Source organism: Oncorhynchus keta, chromosome 30 (assembly GCF_023373465.1).
Source record: "Oncorhynchus keta strain PuntledgeMale-10-30-2019 chromosome 30, Oket_V2, whole genome shotgun sequence".
Lineage (NCBI taxonomy): Eukaryota > Metazoa > Chordata > Actinopteri > Salmoniformes > Salmonidae > Oncorhynchus > Oncorhynchus keta.
In genome coordinates, this window is record NC_068450.1 from 48,948,408 (window position 1) to 48,967,281 (window position 18,874).

The 18,874-nt window shown below is 43.3% G+C and overlaps 1 protein-coding gene across 3 annotated transcripts in view; it reads left to right on the plus strand.

Moving 5' to 3' along the window:
• The first annotated feature begins 1,380 nt into the window (after positions 1-1,380).
• LOC118363658 (neural cell adhesion molecule 2-like) overlaps positions 1,381-18,874 on the plus strand; it is a 393,776-nt gene continuing 376,282 nt past the window's right edge. The window contains exon 1 of one of the 3 annotated variants that reach the window (XM_035744742.2): positions 1,381-1,853. In XM_035744742.2, coding sequence (XP_035600635.1) covers positions 1,811-1,853 — 43 coding nt within the window. In that variant the 5' untranslated portion in view covers positions 1,381-1,810. The remainder of the gene's footprint in view (positions 1,854-18,874) is intronic. The other 2 variants (XM_035744741.2, XM_035744743.2) reach the window with 2 other exon arrangements.

Below are 18,874 nucleotides of genomic sequence, written 5' to 3' on the forward strand. Positions count from 1 at the left end.
AAAGAGTGATTTAGCCTTAAACACCATGATAGTGGCAGTGGTTAAGTCACATACCTCTCATTTTCGAGGCAGAAACTACAACCACTTGTTCTGAGGAGAATGGTGAAGTGTGTCAAATGCTTTGATATTGTTATTGTCACACATCTCAAATAGCATATTGATACCGCCTAAATGAAGTGAGGAATCTGCTGACTTACATGATGTCACTTTCACACCTTTCCTCAGTTACATTTGTGCTTATATTACCGTTGAACGTGTCTTGGGTTAGCGTGCACTGCCAGACGAAAGAACTACAATAGACTGGTGAAGAATACACAAATGAATTGATCATGACTACCTGTGCATGTGGGAGAGGGAGAGAGAGTGTTTGTGGTGTAGGAGGGGGCACGAGTCATGTGGGGTCACTATCCTATGAATTTCAGATTCCAATGTCAATCGTATCCACATATACTATATATACAAAAGTATGTGGACACGCCTTCAAATTAGTGGATTTAGCTGTTTCAGCCACACCTGTTGCACATAGCCATGCAATCGCCATAGACAAACAGTGGCAGTAGAATAGCTTTACTGAAGAACTTTCAATGTGGCACCATCATACGACGCCACCTTTCCCACAAGTCAATGTGTCAAATTTAGTGCCAACTGTGAGGTTTGGTGGAAGAGGAATAATGGTCTGGGGCTGTTTTTCATGGTTCGGGCTAGGCCCCTTGTTTGAGAGAATGGAAACGCTACAGCGTGCAATGACATTTTAGATGATCCTGTGCTTCAAACTTTGTGGCAGCAGTTTGGGGAAGGCCCTTTCCTGTTTCAGCATGACAATGCCCAAGTGCACAAAGTGAGGTCCATACAGAAATGGTTTGTCGAGATTGGTGTGGAAGAACTTGACTGAGAGCCCTGACCTCAACCCCATTGAACACCTTTGGGATGAATTGGACGCAGACTGCGAGCCAGGCCTAATCACCCAACATCAGTGCCGACCTCACTAATGCTCTTGTGGCTGAATGTGACTGCAGCAATGTTCCAACATATTCCAACATCTAGGAAAGCTGTCTAAGAAGAGTGGAGGCTGTTATAGCAGCAAAGGGGGGACCAACTGTATATTAATGCCCATGATTTTGGAATGAGATGTTGGATGTATCATGCAGATTTAGTTTGGATAGCGTACCGCAAGTGAGTTACTCGGTGTGTGCCAAGAAACAAAATGCAAAAAAATTTAATAAAGAAGAAGCTTTTTTCCCAGCTGAATATGCATATCATTTGTACAAACATACAGCAAAGCCATTTGCTGTTCTCGTGTGTGCGCGCGCGTGACAGAGAGCGAGAGGATAGGGAGAAGAGACCTGCAGTCCGAACAGTGCTCTCCACAACACGTAAATAATGAAACAGTTCATGTCACACGGATTTCTTCGATAGGATGTAACACTGCAAGTTGCACAGTCCTGCATCCACCATCCGTTAGTTCGACTCCCGAACAAATGATTGAACTATTATAAACTATACTTTGATAAACAATAATTGGAGTGATTTGGACCTTTAAAACGAAAGTCCTTTTTCTCTCGAGCGGTATAAGTGAGTGATGTATAAATGCGGACTGCTCAGTGGAGTCAGGCAACGAAGGAGTAAAAAGTAAGTGCGAGCTGGGGAGCGAGCGGGGGAGCGCGCGCCAGAGAGGGAGCGAGAGAACGCCAGCGGACCTCAAGACCGAGGGCGAAAGGAGTGTGTCGCGGTTCCTGCTATAATAACAGCTTCTAAAAACCTCCACTAACAGCGAACGCTGGAAGCGGTCCATCAGCCAAACCTGCTCAAAATGATTATCCAACTCCTATGGTTTCTTGTCTGCGGCAGTCAAGGTAGGGAGACATGTCTCTTGGCGTTGTGGACTTCGTGGATGGATAAGTTGCCCTATTCGCCCGCTCTTGTCCATATATCCCTATCGGCGGGAACAATTATGTTAGGGAGATTTGGGAGAAGGAGACCGTAGAGCGCGAGCAAGAGAGAGAGAGGGGCGGATTGTTTGACCGCTGGTGTTTTGTAGTTTCAGCACGTCTGATTGGAATGCTTGCTTTTTGAAAAGGGGATTATCAAGACCCCGTTGACATCATTGAACTGTTCTGGTGTTATTCCGCCATTGAATGTGACATCCATCGATTGGTAGAGTGGCCATATCTGGTCATTTTTTTCTTCATACTGATGAAGAAAAAAATGACCAGATATGGCCACTCTCTACCAAGGAGAGAAATAATTGAGAAATAATTGTGGATAGATGCATGTGGCTGTGGAACGACAACAATAGGCTGTGCTTTGTTTAGTTTTTTTGTTTCTCAAGGAGAACAACAAATCACAAAAAACAATGTTATGATGTGGGTGATTGCCTAGGGAAAACAGAAGGTGTCATGCAGTTGGCACTGCCCTGATTATTTGGCTTTATTGTGTTAACACACAGCGCATCATAACACAACAACCTCAGGGCCAGCTATTTAAATTCAAACGGTTTATTCTTTGTTTGATAAATAACTAAGCTTTTGTGGAACAATTCAAAGGCATCATTACCCTCAGGTGTTTAGCGTCCAAAGTTCATTCATTTTTATCATAGGCTTTCGAATGGGTGAACGGGACACGGCGCAGAATTTACATTATTCGGTGACAGTGTATCGATGATTTAACAAGAACGAACTGAGTAGGTATAGACGAGCTGTAGCTAGTTTAGTTTAGGGTGAAAATGTAACTTCAAAATTGCGCAGGTGGACATATATGAATGGTGGGAAGGATTGCTCACCCCTGAGAGGGATTTAATGTCACTGGCGCAGCAATGGACACAGAGTAAACCCGGTTTCATTATCGTGCTTGTTTTTTTAGTGTCTAAAGGTACCTCTGAAGTTAGCAGTCAATTGTGGGCAGTCAAGCACTAGAAAGGGAAAGGGGATGACTTGTTTGGCCGCATTCGTTTTTTAGGTGGAACGGCAGGTGGGGGTAGAGCGCTGCAAATTAATATTCAGTCAGAAGATGTATGATTGCGATGTATGATTGTAAAATTATGCTAGTGGCCATTTACCCACAGTAAATATCGGCCAAATATTCATTCGACCCGACTTCCGAATGAATATGTAGGTCGTAACCTGCAGTACTTTTTTGCCACATTCAACATAAAAAACAACCAACCATTCCACTACTTGAGAATCCCCAGCATTATTCAGGCTGAGAGAACATTCCAGTTAGTCAATGGGTCTTGTTAGCATGCAAACTGCATCTGCTGAGTGCCTGCACCAAACTGTTGTAAAAATGGAAACTATTCACCCACCCAGCCCTGAATACCCTGCCAGTCATACAGGAAGGATATTGCCCTTGTGGCTGCAGCTTGCCCAGAAAGACCAGGTAGCTGTGCAACCTGGTCAGGCCCCAGAACGACAACCACTACTGGCTACTTCACCCTGGCTATCTCACCCTGTTAGGACACACTCATGTCCTGTCACCTCAAATACTTACAATTAACCTTGCAGACTTAGTTTCAGTGGGGAAAATAGGGGAAATGTTAGCTCTACATATACACTACTAGAGTGGCTGACTGTTGTATTACAGGTTGCTTTCCTGTAACTTGGTGACACTACTATTTGCTGGTGTTGTAAAAAACATGAACACACATTGAAAAGCTAGTTGGCTTCAGCTATTCAAACATGATGCATGGTAGAGCCTCTCATAGTGCTGGATATGCCAAGAGTTGTATGAAACCCTTTTTAATAAAGACAGAATAACACAATACAAAATGTATATCCAGGTAAGTAATTATGTCGGCCATATTGGATTCGGAATAAGAATGATTTACAAAAAAGTCTCTCTGGCCATGAGTGGACACAATTTTGGAAAAAGCCTTGTATACAAAATGCATATTTACAGTTGAAGTCGGAAGTTTACAAGTTTACATCCTAGTAAAAAAAAATCCTGTTTTAGGTCAATTAGGATCACCGCTTTATTTTAAGAATGTGAAATATCCAAATAATAGTAGAGTGATTTATTTCAGCTTTTATTTCTTTCATCACATTCCCAGTGGGTCAGAAGTCTACATACACTCAATTGGTATTTGGTAGCATTGCCTTTAAATTGTTTAACTTGGGCCAAACAGTTCGGGCAGCCTTCCACAAGCTTCCCACAATAAGTTGGGTGAATTTCGGCCCATTCCTCCTGACAGAGTTGATGTAACTGAGTCAGGTTTGTAAGGCTTCCTTGCTCGCATGTGCTTTTTCAGTTCTGCCCACAACTTTTCTATGGGATTCAGGTCAGGGCTTTGTGATGGCCACTCCAATACCTTGACTTTGTTGTCCTTATAAGCCATTTTGCCACAACTTTGGAAGTATGCTTGGGGTCATTGGACATTTGGAAGACCCATTTGCGACCAAGCTTTAACCAGAAGGGGGACTAGGGTTCCAATTTTGGAACCCCCCCCCCCCCACGTTCAGCTGGAAGGTGGCGCATGGAACGCAAAAATATTCCTAAAAATATTTAACCTCCACACATTAACAAGTCCAATGGCTCAAATGAAAGATAACCACCTTGTTTATCTACCCAGCAAGTCAGATTTCTAAAATGTTTTACGGCGAAAACATAGCATATATTTATGTCAAACCACCACCGAAGACACAGCTAATTTGCATAGCCAAGTTGAAAAAAATATGCAATCAACAAACGCAAGATTAAAAGAAAAATAATGCACTAACCTTTTGAAATCTTCATCAGATGACAGTAATATAACATGTTACACAGTACATTTATGTTTTTTTCAATAATATGCTATATATATCCATAAATCTCTGTTTACAATGATGCATCGTTCAAAAAATGCTACTCAAATGTCCTGAGAAATGACGATAGCTCCGGCAGATAACGTCAGCAAACAAGGAATACACATCATAAACTTTGACTAAATATGCATGTTCTACATATATATAGTTAGATACACTTCTTCTGAATGCAATCGCTGTGTTACATTTATTTTTAACGTTACAGGTTTCGTTCACTAGGCTATACTATGAGTCGGCGCTCAAAAAGTAGCATTATGGCTCCTCTATCTTGGAGTCCACACAAACCCAAATTACCACATAAATATTCCCTTACCTTTGCTGTTCTTCCATCAGAAGACCTGGAAGGAATTATACTTACCAAAAACAGCGTTTAGTTTTGCAGTCTGTGTCTTTCGGTTCTCAAACACGACACATTTCTGTTGAAATGTAGCCAAAAGTCAAGTGGATGCGCACCAAAACGTCAAACTTACATATTATATGTCGACTAAACTTATCAAACTAAGTTCATAATCAAGCTTTAACATGTTATAAAGGTGTACAGCAATCGTGAGGACGAACAGAAACGCATGCAATTGTATAATCGATCTTGGAAAAAAGACAGGACCGGAGCAGAGCGCCCATAAAAGTTACCTGTTTTTTCGCGTGACCGAAAGGTTTCGGCCCGCCAAAACTCTCGTGAGCGCGCGATTCTCACAATGAGAAGCCCCATTGAAAGCTGAGATCGCGCTGAAAGAGAGACTGTTCCCAGACCTGTAAGTGCTTGGGGAGGGTGGGGGCGATGACGTCAAAGTTGGGCCAACTTTTCTGATGACAAGAGAGAGTTTGGGAGAATGACTGCCCTGAGAGTTCTGCTTTACATACATACATAATTTAAACGGTTTTAGAAGCTGTAGAGTGTTTTCTATTCAATAATATTTTTTATTTGCATATATTAGCAACTTTTGAAAAAAAAAAATTGTTTACTATGGGCACGCAATTACTCCAGCGGGGGCAGTAGACAGCCCTATCCCCAACTTCCTGACTGATATCTTGAGATGTTGCTACAATATATCCACCAAATGTTCTTGCCTCATGATGCCATCTATTTTGTGAAGTGCAGCAGTCCCCTCCTGCAGCAAAGCACCCCCACAACATGATGCTGCCACCCTCGTGCTTCACGGTTGGGATGGTGTTCTTCGGCTTGCAAGCCTCCCCCTTTTTCCTCCAAACATAACGATGGCCAAACAGTTCCATTTTTGTTTCATTCATTCAGAACATAGGACATTACTCCAAAAGTACATTCTGTGTCCCCATGTGCTGTGGCAAACCGTAGTCTGGCTTTATTATGGCGGTTTTGGAGCAGTGGCATCTACCTTGCTGAGCTGCCTTTCAGGTTATGTCGATTTGGGACTCATTTTACTGTGTATAGATACTTTTGTACCTGTTTCCTCCAGTATCTTCACAAGGTCCTTTGCTGTTGTTCTGGGATTGATTTGCGCTTTCACACCAAAGTACGTTCATCTCTAGGAGACAGAACACGTCTTCTTCCTGAGTGGTATGATGGCTGCGTGGTCCCATGGTGTTTATACTTGCGTACCATTGTTTGTACAGATGAAAGTGGTACCCTCAGGCGTTTGGAAATGGCTCCCAAGGATGAACCAGACCTGTGGAGGTCTACAATTTGTTTTCCGAGGTCTTGGCTGATTTCTTTTGACTTTCCCATGATGTCAAGCAAAGAGGCACTGAGTTTGAAGTTAGGCCTTGAAGTACATCCACAGGTACACCTCCAATTGACTCAAATGATGCCAATTTACTCAAATGATGTCAATTAGCCTGTCATGGCTTTAGAAGCTTCTGATATCATTTTCTGGAATTTTCCAAGCTATTTAGAGGCACAGTCAGCCTAGTGTATGTAAACTTCTGACCCACAGGAATTGTGATAGAGTGAGTTATAAGTGAAATAATCTGTCTGTAAACAATTGTTGGAAAAATTACTTGTCATGCATAAAGTAGATGTCCTAATCAACTTGCCAAAACTATAGTTTGTTTTAACAAGAAATTTGTGGAGTGGTTGAAAAACGAGGTTTAACGGTTTCAAGTGTACATATGATCTGGCCTCCATCAAATGGTATTATGGTAGCTATATTGGATTTGAGGCTAAATCCAGGGTGGCCCCAAAGATAATCTGTGATGCCCCCCTGACTAAATTGCAAGAGTAGGGGCTAAAGAAATAAAATCCTTCAAGGAACCTTGGATCCCCCCAAAAATGTAATTATTAACTCTGAACCCACTTCTTTTCTTTTAGAGCCGATTTACAATAGCCTCAACATCAGAAGACATGTAAAAAATGTAAATCTTAGTTGGACATAACATATTGTAAAAATGTGAATTATTTCAAATTTTGGAAATCTATTGCCAAATATTCCGACGTGTAATTGACACGTAATACAAATGTAAGCAAGGTTCGAAATTATGTTTTAATGAAATATTTGATCTGTTTGGGCTTATTGCGGTCAATTTGCAGTCTACAAATTAATGTTAATTATGTTCCTGGACCCCGACCATCCTCTCAAGAAAATATCGGCCCGCGGCTGAATCTCGTTGATGATCCCTGCTGTACAGAATTGATTATTTCAGTTGGTTTTCTTCTGACTCTGAACAAAATATTATAGTTACGTTTAAACATACATTACAGTTGACAAGTAAAACTCCCATTCCCTTGCACCTCTGACATTGACACAACCTTCTCACATTGGCTCAGTGTCTCAACAGGCTATCTATATCCAACCCACCTTACAATACACTTTTTGCTTTTTTGCAACCTTTCAAGAATTAATTAATTTGTTCGCAATGCCATTTGACTAATGTTTTTTTTTTTGCCTGGGAAGTGTGTTCTCTCTGTTAGAGCAACATTAGCACTAGAAATCCCAGCGAGGCTTCCTCTCAGCAGGTCATCGGTTATTTATGTGTTTTGAGTTTTTCTGGTGCTCAGTGAACTTAATTGTATGTTCCCCAGTGCTCGCCCAAAGACCATCCAGTGAGATGTTAAGTGGCATAATTAAGATATTTCTCTGATCCATTGGGAGAAGTGTCAGTCGAGGAGGATTTAAAATATGTATGCCCCTGTGCACTCTTTCCACGGTGGAGACGTTGTGCACAGACACACATATATACCCACACACACACACACAGGCGTAATGCACATGCGCACACACACGCACAGCACCGAGAGGACAGCACACAGATACAGGAGCATGTGTATACACTGTGTGTACAAACATACATTAGGAACACAATGACATACACTGACCAAGTGATTCCAGGTGAAAGATATGATGCATTGTTAATGTCACTTGCTAAATCCTCTTCAATCAGTGTAGATGAAGGTTGAGGATACAGGTTAATGAGGGATTTTTAAGCCTTGAGGCAATCGAGACATGGATTTTGTATGTGTGCCATTCAGAGGGTGAATGGGCAAGACAAACGGTTTTAAGTGCCTCTGAACGGGGTATGGTAGTAGGTGCCAGGTGCACCGGTTTGTGTCAAGAACTGCAACGCTGCTGGGACTGTAATGCTCAACAGTTTCTCGTGTGTGTCAGGAATGTCCTACCACCCAAAGGACATCCAGCCAACTTGACACTGCTGTGGGAAGCATTGGAGTCAACATGGGCCAGCATCCCTGTGGAATGCTTTTGACACCTTTTAGAGTCCATGCCTGATGAATTAAGACTGTTCTGAGGGCAAAGGGGATGCAACTCAATATTAGGAAAGTGTTCCTAATATTGTACACCCACGATATTTTGTCCACCCACGATGCGTAACCTGGGCGGTGGTGCATGCACATATACAGACATATAATATACAGACATATACACACACACACACAGTATTTAAAAGACCCTCTCAGTCTCGTCGTCAGAACCTCAAGCTGAAGCCAACACCTTTTCCAATGCTTTCCTAGAAAAAAATCACATCATTCTAATTTCTGCATGAACCTATTGGGCTAACATTTTCCGGGAGTAGTTGAGCACACAGTCCTTTTACATTATGTAACACCACTCAGAAAGTCCCATTAAAGACATGCAAATGCTGTTCACATAAGGAGTGGCCCATGTCTTCGCTGGGTGCACACAGGAACTGATTACATTATTTGATTAATAGAGTGGGAAGGGGGGAACACATATACAGATGCACATATGAAAATGGAATGGCCCCCGGAGGGGACTCTCATATGAAAAATCAATTTAAGGAACGACTGGAGTCGGCAGGGCCTCTGAAATCGTCCAAAGGCCAAGCTCAATGTTATGTACATGTTATTTATTTCACCCTTTTTTTGCTGCTTTTTGATTTTTCTTACATGCCCTTTAGCAGTCAATCCCATAATGTTTTAGAATCGAGGGGGGGATTTTTTGCGTAGATAAAAAAAAAACACTGCACACAGTTCATCGGCACTCTCGTGAGAAACAGTATGTGTGGGTATACATGTGGAAGACCTATAAAGCATTGGTACTATAGTGCAGGTTGAACCTGTTGGTTGAACCTGTTGGGAATATGTGGCAGTGTAGCATTACAGGGTTGTTGTTGTTGGATTCGACATTGATAATGGACAGCTTCAAACGTTATACTTATGTTAATGCTTAGTAAATCTGTCTCTAAGATCCACATGCTATGCGACGACTGAGTCATTCTACCAGGGTTCAATACATTGACACACAGATGTAACACATACAAGAGTATGTGGACACGCCTTATAATTTGTGGATTTGGCTATTTCAGCCACACCCGTTGCTGACAGGTGTGTCAAATCCAGCACACAGCAATGTAATCTCTATAGACAAACATTGACAGTAGAATGGCCCGTATTGAAGAGCTCAGTGACTTTCAACGTGGCACAATCATAGGCACCTTTCGAAAAAGTAAATTCAGAATACAATGACATCCTAGAGGATTCTGTGCTTCCAACTTTATGGTACCAGTTCGGGGAAAGCCCTTTCCTGTTTCAGCATGACAATGCCCCCATGCACAAAGCGAGGTCCATACAGAAATGGTTTGACGAGATCAGCGTGGAAGAACTTGACCGGCCTGTTCAGAGCCCTGACCTCAATCCCAATGAAGACCTTTGGGATGAATTGGAATGCTGACTGCGAGCCAGGCCTAATCGCCCAACATCAGTGCCCAACCTCACTAATGCGCTTGTGGCTGAATGGAAGAAAGTCCCTGCAAGCAATGTTCCAACATCTAGTGGAAAGCCTTCCCAGAAGAGTGGAGGCTGTTATAGGAGTGAAGGGGGGACCAAATCCATATTAAAACCCCTGATTTTGGATTGAGATGTTCGACGTGCCGGTGTCCACATACATTTGGTCATGTAGTGTGTGTTGGCTGTGTTTGTTTGAACATTGCATTGGGATGTTGTAGATTGCTTGCTTTTATGAGTTAGATTATAGACATGTTATATACAGCAAACTGTATGTGAGTTCAGTAACAAGTAAAACGTGTGTGTGTGTGTGTGTGTGTGTGTGTGTGTGTGTGTGTGTGTGTGTGTGTGTGTGTGTGTGTAAAATAGGAACAGGAAAGCAGGGGTAAAAAAAAGCAAGAGGGGGGCTAAGAGTGAGGTGGAGAGAAGATGGATATTAAGTTTAGATTCATTCAATTGAAGTGAATCCGATTGCATCTAGTCAAATTGTATTCGGCAGAATTGAATCCCCTCTATGGAGTCTGGCTGTGCCAAAATTAATAAAAAGTAATTGAATCCCGCTGGGACAGAATTGAATTAGGACAGACTGACGTGATTAGAAGAGGCAGCTGGATGTTACGTTCTGACGTGTTCCCGTGGCTTCTTCTGTTGTGTTCCCACATTAGAATGATCTGTGTCCTCAACAGGGGTCCTTGGGTCTGGCCTTGTCTTATAGTCAGGCAGTCTAATGGGCACCACAGAGCACAGAGGCAGCAGGGTCATACCCCGGGCTCCTTATTATAGACAGGGGGTGGGCAGGGACTAGTTCCCCCTGACAGAGGCACAGAGGAAGATGGAATGGACTAACTCACAGACTTGGGCATACACACACCGGCCATCATTCCAAAGCCTTTAGGCCTACATCTCTCTTGTCCCTCTCTTGGGGTCCACTGTGTTGTAGGCCGGGGCATGGGGCATGGCACCGGCGGGCATGATTAAATGAAGCATTGAGTGTGGTGAGGATGGCAGTGCAGCTTCACAATGGGACTGTGTAGGGATGACCCAGTTTGATAGTATTAATAACTGTGATTAGAGGAGCCACACTGGACCATTGTCGGAGCAGAGGGGTCATGCCCATTGAAACTGATGGGGTATGTGCCCTCTATCCATTTCGGAAAATACAAATTATTGTACACTTTAAAAAAATATTGCAATTGGCTGAAAGGTTTTTGGTGCATCCACTGGACACTGGCAATGGACACGCCTACAACTCTTTCCTAGAGAGGTGGAAAGACGGGGACTGTGGACACAGACACTGAGACAGAGACTTGAGTGTCACTAGACAGACGAGCGTAAAACAAGCGTCGTCGATTCACTTCAAAAGCAAGTTTTGTCTTGACAAGAAAGAAGCATCACACTGAAATTCTGCCAGGTTCTAAAAAAGATTCCTCCCAAACCAAACAGCCGTATCGACAGCGGATTGGTAAAACCAATTAACAGATGGATGGCCAAAAAGACTGACAACCTCAGACACTGACAACCTGCCAGGGCAGATAGATTGAGATAGTGGCAGAGAGATTATAGTCTACAGTACTGTAAGATAGTTGGGAAGTGTATATTGACTGGCAAAGAGAAACCATACCATCCTGCCTTGTAGAGCTGATGCCAGACCTTATCCAGTATATCCAGTGAAAAAGTGTGGCTTAAGCAAATAAAGTGCTTGTTATTGGACGGTCAATCAGGGAGATGGAGGATGGGACTAATGCTAATGATGGCAGTGTTGGGCTAGCAGACACTAAAGAGCTGGTGCAAGATTCTGCATTGATTTTTTTTCCCCCCTTACTCAGTGACCCAGACCCTGGCAGCCTCACTACACACCCATCATAACAAAGGGTCGTATTGCACATGCATGATATAGCAAAGTCACGTGCATGCAGATAGACAAGCAGACACACACACACACACACACACGTACATTAAAACATTGATCTCTTTCTCCTGTTGTCTCTCTCGCTGTCCCCTTCTCAAATAACATTTTCTTTATTGTCATGATAAAGTAACTTACACAGGGGTAAAATATAATCATGCTGTACTACAAATAACAATTATCCTAATTAACTTCACAGTAATGAGCGCAATAACAAAACAGAAATAACTGCATACATTTATTTATACCTATTGTTGTTCCTGTCACTGTCCCTTTGCTTGTGGCAGGAAGCCACATGTTGGCTTGCCAACACAGCACAATGTGGTTTCTCTCCCAATCATTAAGGGAATCATTTGTGTGTGTGTGTTAGGATTCATGTTCTTTGCATTGGTTTGATAATCACTGGGTAGAATATTGTTTTCAACTCTTGTTTTCAGGTTGATGTGAAAATGCTTTCTCTATGTCTTCCTGATGAGTAACTGTAGTGTTGAAGGGATATTTGGCCTCGGCTATGAGTATGGGGTTAATGTATGCACTCTTTCTGTCTCTGCATATCTCTCTCCCTCTTTTTCCCTTTCTGTCTCTTCAGTCTCCCTCTCTCTTGCCTATCCCAATCTAATCTCCTTCCCTCCTCTCTTTACCCCCCTCCCTCCCTTAGAGTGGGGGAGCAGAACAAGGAGCTCCTGGCTTGTCTCCTGCTGGTTAATTATCCCAAACTGTGATTGATGGGCTCTCCAGCGAGTGTGTGGGCCGTCCGCTGTTGACCTGTCCGGGAACACGGCCCCAGTCTGCCAATCACATCTCAGCATTACTAATGGGACGGAAACTTAGCCCACTTTGGCATGTCCCAACAGAGACATAGGCTGCCTACAGCTGGTTTGTGTTCATTATGGCATGCAAAATATGATTATTTAAAACGTTTTGCAATGGAAAGTGAAAGAGTTTCTCATTGCATAGGCCTAACAGCTGGGTTGTGTTTATTAGGGCACGCAACAGACGCTCATTGAAAACATTTTGCTACAGAAATTGAAAGCTAGTGTTTCTCATTGGACAATTCCAGGTAGTCCATCTCTGTTTCAGTCCGTTTTCTTCTGCTTGGTGCCTAATGAACCCTACTCAGACCTGGTGATTATATAATAGGGCCGGGTGTATCCGGGGTATGGATAAATCCCTTTGTCTGTTTGATGGCTTCTCAGAAGTCCAGTACCTTCTGCCACTATGCAGGGGCTTTAAACAAAATCTCCCTGTATGTGTGGGCAAGGCTATGCTCTTCTTGGTCCTGCTACTCTCGTCTCAGTTCTCAAGGTCTGCAGAGAAGAGATATCTCCATTCTCCCTAATTGACCGGTTTCTAAAGCAGAGCCTGTTTGTTTTCACAGAGGAAGTTAATGATGTTTGTTATTGCTGAGACTCATTACACATATTAATAATGTAGATAAGGATTTCGTTGGACTTTTTAAAAACATTTTCTCTTTTTTCCCCCACAATGCCTCTGGGATCATACCCACATCTTCCATGTGAATCCGGGGGCAACGTTCTCTCACTGCTTAGTGTTTACTCGACTTCTCTCGTTAATCTTCCCACAATCCAGCGTCCTCGCCAAGTGTGTCGGGCAGACAGTGGGCGTTTTATTTTTTTAATTACATCTTATCTTTGACAGGCATCTCTTTTTTCTTTTTTTCTTCCTCTCCTCCGTTATTCTCCGGAATAAATCTTTTTCCCCTGCTCCCGTTGCGGGGGCACCACTGGGATCGCGTTCGTCTTTCCGCCCACGGTGCGTGGCTTCGTAACCTGAACGGTGCTGCATGCACCGCTTTCATGGGAATACAATTCATGAATTCTCAGCCGGTGTTTACTTAGCTGTGTGTGTACAAGCCCTGTTTATGGACATGTTGCTGCTCCAGATGGAATAACAGCTTCTCCCCAGGTGTTGGTCTCTCTCTCTCTTGCCAGCTACCACTCACATATACATTACACATCTGTCTGTCTCCCTCTCTCTCCTGTCTGTCTGTCTGTCTGTCTGTCTGTCTGTCTGTCTGTCTGTCTGTCTGTCTGTCTGTCTGTCTGTCTGTCTGTCTGTCTGTCTGTGTATTTGTGTCTGTCTGTGTATTTGTGTCTGTCTCTCTCTCTCTCTCTCTCTCTGTCTCTCAATTTTCAATTCAATTCTATGAGTAATGAGGTACAGGAGGGGTTTCATGTGGAGCTAGGCTCCCAGGTAGTGGAGGAGATGCCCACTACGAGTGCTGGGGTTCATGTGGAGCTAGACTCTCAGGTAGTGGAGGAGATGCCCACTACGAATGCTGGCGTTCATGTGGAGCTAGGCTCCTAGGTAGTGGAGGAGATGCCCACTATGAGTGCTGGGGTTCATGTGGAGCTAGCCTCCCAGGTAGTGGAGGAGATGCCTGGTATGAGTGATGAGGTGCAAGTGGGGAGTGTTGAAAGGGATGTGGTAGAGGGGAGTTGTCTGTGGTCTCAGCTGAGGATCAGGAGAAGGATATGGATATCTCTTTAGATATGACAGCTGCTGGTGAGGACTTAGTTTATGATCTAGAGGAGGTAAATGAGTTTCTGGATCAGACTTTTGGGAAATCTGTCAAATTGGCAGTCATGGTACTAATTTCAGTGCTGGGGTGGCAAGCTTGTTTTCCTCAGGTTTAGGGGTGACTGTGGTATCTACAACAGAGATTGTCAAGGGTCAGGTTTTATTGGTCGAGGTGGATGTTATGTTTTTATTTTATTTTTTATGTTTATGCTCCTAATGAGGGTACAGAGCGTATTGCTATATTTGATCAAATAAAGGAAACCTTAAGACAGTGTGATCAAGAGGGGTGTATGGTTTTAGGGGGTGACTGGAACTGTACAGTGGATTTTACTGTTGATCGCACCGCTGAAGAACCTCACCTGCGGTCAGCCACTTGCCTGTCTGTCCTATTAACTGCGTTTGAGCTTTCTGATATGTGGAGAGTAAGGAATGCAAAAGTTAGGCAGTACACATGGCTAAAAATTAATGAAGGTTGTGTCATTGCAGCAAGGTTAGACAGGTTGTAAGTATCTGAGCAATACTGTAGTAGGCTTGGAAGGTGTGACATTACTCCTGTGGGTTTCTCTGATCATCATATTGTTACTGTTTATATTCACTTGTCCTGTCCACCTTACTGATATTTTAATGTTAAATTGTTACATGATGTCATGTTCTATGACAGGTTTTTGTTGTTTTCGGAAAATTGGAGGGTTATAAAAGGGAATTTTGAGTCCTTGAGACAATGGGGGGAGGTTGGGAAGGCCCAAATACGAGTATTTTGTCAACAGTATACTGCTCTGTCTCAAACTGAAGTTAAAGAGACTATCAAGGCCCTTGAACAGGACATCAAATCTATTGAATTGAAGCTGCTCACTCAGAACAACCCTGGACTAGTCATGAACTTACAGGACAAGAGACATGAACTGAGGTCGTTTCTGCATGAAAGAGTGAAGGGTGCCTTGATTATGTCTTGTTTTGCTTCCCTCAATGATATGGATGCTCCTAGCGCCTTTAAAAAAAACCTAGGACCGTCGACATTGCAACGTAAACAGATGGTCTGCCTTCGTCTCCCTGATGGGAAGGTGACCACGGATGACATTGAAATGCGTCAACATGCCGTGAATTTCTACTCGGCCCTCTATAAGGCGGAGGATTGTGACTCTCTGTGTACTGAACAGTTGTTACACGGTCTTCCTCAATTGGGACCTGAGCAGAGAGTCGCATTGGACTCTGACATTACACTGCAAGAGCTGTCCACAGCAGTTATGCAGCTCTCATCAGGCCGATCCCCTGGCATCGATGGTTTACCATCTGAGTTTTATAAGCACTTTTGGGGGTCTATTGGGGAGGATTTTTATGAAGTGGTGTGTGAGTCTTTTCATGAGGGTTCTCTTCCTGTATCCAGTCAATGTGCGATGTTTTCACTGTTGCCAAAAAAGGGGGATTTGGCTCTCATAAGAAATTGGAGACCTGTTGCTTTGCTGTGCGCTGAATACAAAATTGATTCTAAATGTCTCAAACAGGTTGAAAGAGTATCTAGGATTGTTGATCCACAAGGACCAGTCCTACTGTGTACCTGATAGCTCTATTGTTGACAACTTGTTTCTGATAAGAGATGTTTTAGACATTTATAAACTGTCTGATGTAAATGTGGGTTTACTTTCTTTGGATCAGGAGAAGGCTTTTGATCGTGTGGACCACCAGTACTTGTTTAAAACAATGAAAGCCTTTGGGTTTGGGGATGTTTTTTTTACTGTATGCTGGGGCCTCGTGTATGGTGAAGGTGGGTGGTGGTTTGAGTTGCCCTATTGGGCATCAGGCAGGGATGCCCAATTTCAGGGCAGTTATATAGTCTGGCGATTGAACCAATGCTTTTGTGTTTTAAGAGCGAAGCTTACTGGTTTCTCTGTGCCAGGTGTAATGAAGGATAACATGATAGCACTGTCTGCGTATCGTGATAGTTTTTATTACAGGGGGTGAGGATGTTAAGGTTCTCTCAAACTCTTTAAAGGTGTATGAGGGGCCCTCCTCAGCTAAGTCATTTGGGGAAAGAGTGAAGCGCTGTAGGCAGGTCGGCTTCAAACGGGGTCCACTCCACGGTTACCAGGGGGGCTTCAGTTGGGCAGAGATGGGATGAAGACTTTGGGGGTCTTTCAGAAAAAGAACTGGGAGGGTGTAGCGGAGAAAGTGTGTGCCAGACTGTCAAGGTGGAAATGGGTGCTGCCCCAGCTGTCTTATAGGGGAAGGGTCCTGGTAGCTAATAATGTTGCTGCCTCTACCCTGTGGCACAGACTAATGATTTTGCAGCCCCCAAAGGGTCTGATACAAGAGCTTTCAGAGTACCCTTGTCAATTTCTTCTGGTCTGGACAACACTGGATTAAAGCTGCAGCCCTGTACCTGCCACTGCACGAGGGTGGGCAAGGCCTGGTTGACATTTCCTCTAGAATCATGGCTTTCCAGCTCCAAGCAGCCCAGAGATTGTTGTACAGAGACGGTTCTAGCTGGGTCGAAACAGCCTACATATTGATGAGGAGCGCGGGCTGTTTGGGCTTAGACAAGCACCTTTTCCTCTCAAAGCTGGAGCGGGGTGATTTTCCTGGCCTGACTCCATTTTATGAGTCTGTTATGCATGCTTGGAGAGTCCTTGTCAAGTCCCGGAAGGCCTGCACGCCACCAGGGATGTGGCTTTTTGAAGAGCCTCTTTTTCACAACACTGTGCCTATGTCTGTGTCTCTCTCTCTGTCTGTGCCTCTGTGTCTGTGATGGTGTCTCTCTGTCTTTATCTCTGTCTCTCTCTCTCTGTGTATTTGTGTCTGTCTCTCTCTCTCTGTCTGTGCCTCTGTCTGTGCCTGTCTGTCTGTCTGTCTGTCTGTCTGTCTGTCTGTCTGTCTGTCTGTCTGTCTGTCTCCCTCTCTCTCTGTGTGTCTTTCTGCTCTCTCTCTCTCGGTTTGTGCCTGTCTGTCTCTCTGTCTGCCTCTGTCTGTCTGTCTTTCTCTCTCTCTTGCTCTCTCTGTGTGTCTGTCGGAGTCTCTCTCTCTGTGTCTCGTTTGTCTCTCTCTCTCAATTCAATTCAATTTAATTCAAGGGGCTTTATTGGCATGGGAAACGTGTTAACATTGCCAATGCAAGTGAGGTAGATAATATATAAAGTGAATATATAAAGTGAAATAAACAATAAAAATGAACAGTAAACATTACACATACAGAAGTTTCAAAACAATAAAGACAATCCAAATGTCATATTATATATATATATATATATACAGTTTTAACAATTTACAAATGGTTAAAGGACAAGATAAAATTAATAAGCATAAATATGGGTTGTATTTACAATGGTGTTTTTTCACTGGTTTTTCACTGGTTGCCCTTTTCTCGTGGCAACAGGTCACATCTTGCTGCTGTGATGGCACACTGTGGAATTTCACCCAGTAGATATGGGAGTTTATCAAAATTGGATTTGTTTTCGAATTCTTTGTGGATCTGTGTAATCTGAGGGAAATATGTGTCTCTAATATGGTCATACATTGGGCAGGAGGTTAGGAAGTGCATCTCAGTTTCCATCTCATTTTGTGGGCAGTGTGCACATAGCCTGTCTTCTCTTGAGAGCCAGGTCTGTCTACGGCTGCCTTTCTTAATAGCAAGGCTATGCTCACTGAGTCTGTACATAGTCAAAGCTTTCCTTAATTTTGGGTCAGTCACAGTGGTCAGGTATTCTGCCACTGTGTACTCTCTGTTTAGGGCCAAATACCATTCTAGTTTGCTCTGTTTTTTTTGTTAATTCTTTCCAATGTGTCAAGTAACTATCTTTTTGTTTTCTCATGATTTGGTTGGGTCTAACTGTGCTGATGTCCTGGGGCTCTGTAGGGTCTCTCTCTCTCTGCCTGTCTCTCTCTGCCTGCTTCTCTCTCTCTCTGCCTGTCTCTCTCTGTCTGTCTCTCTCTCTGCCTGTTTATCTCTCTATCTCGCTCTGTCTGTGTGTGTGTTTCTCCTTGGTCGAATGCACCTGGGCCCTAGCATGCCACTGAAACATCCGACAGATTAGCTTTGTAGGCATACCTGACTTTCCCCTCTCCTTCAGGTGCTAGTTCTGCAAGCTATGTGTTATTCCCTGTTTATACAACGGAAGGGTCTAATCCTGAATGCTGATTGGTTAAAAGCGCATTCCAGCCGGTGTCTATTCCACAAGTTAACACCGGAAAAAATCTATGATGTTAAAATGCCTGCGCTGTCTCATCAGCCCAGCCAGGTAATTTATAAAAGCACCGCCATATTATCTCACATTTTCTTTAGACATTAACATTTAGTGTCGGGATGAGACAGACAGGCAGGCAGATTTTCTCAGCTAGGCGAAATCATGAATCAGCAGAATTACATTTTTATGGATATATACAAAGAACTATCAATAAATAAAATACTATTTTATTGGTCACATACACGTGGCTAGCAGATGTTAATGCGAGTGTAGCGAAATGCTT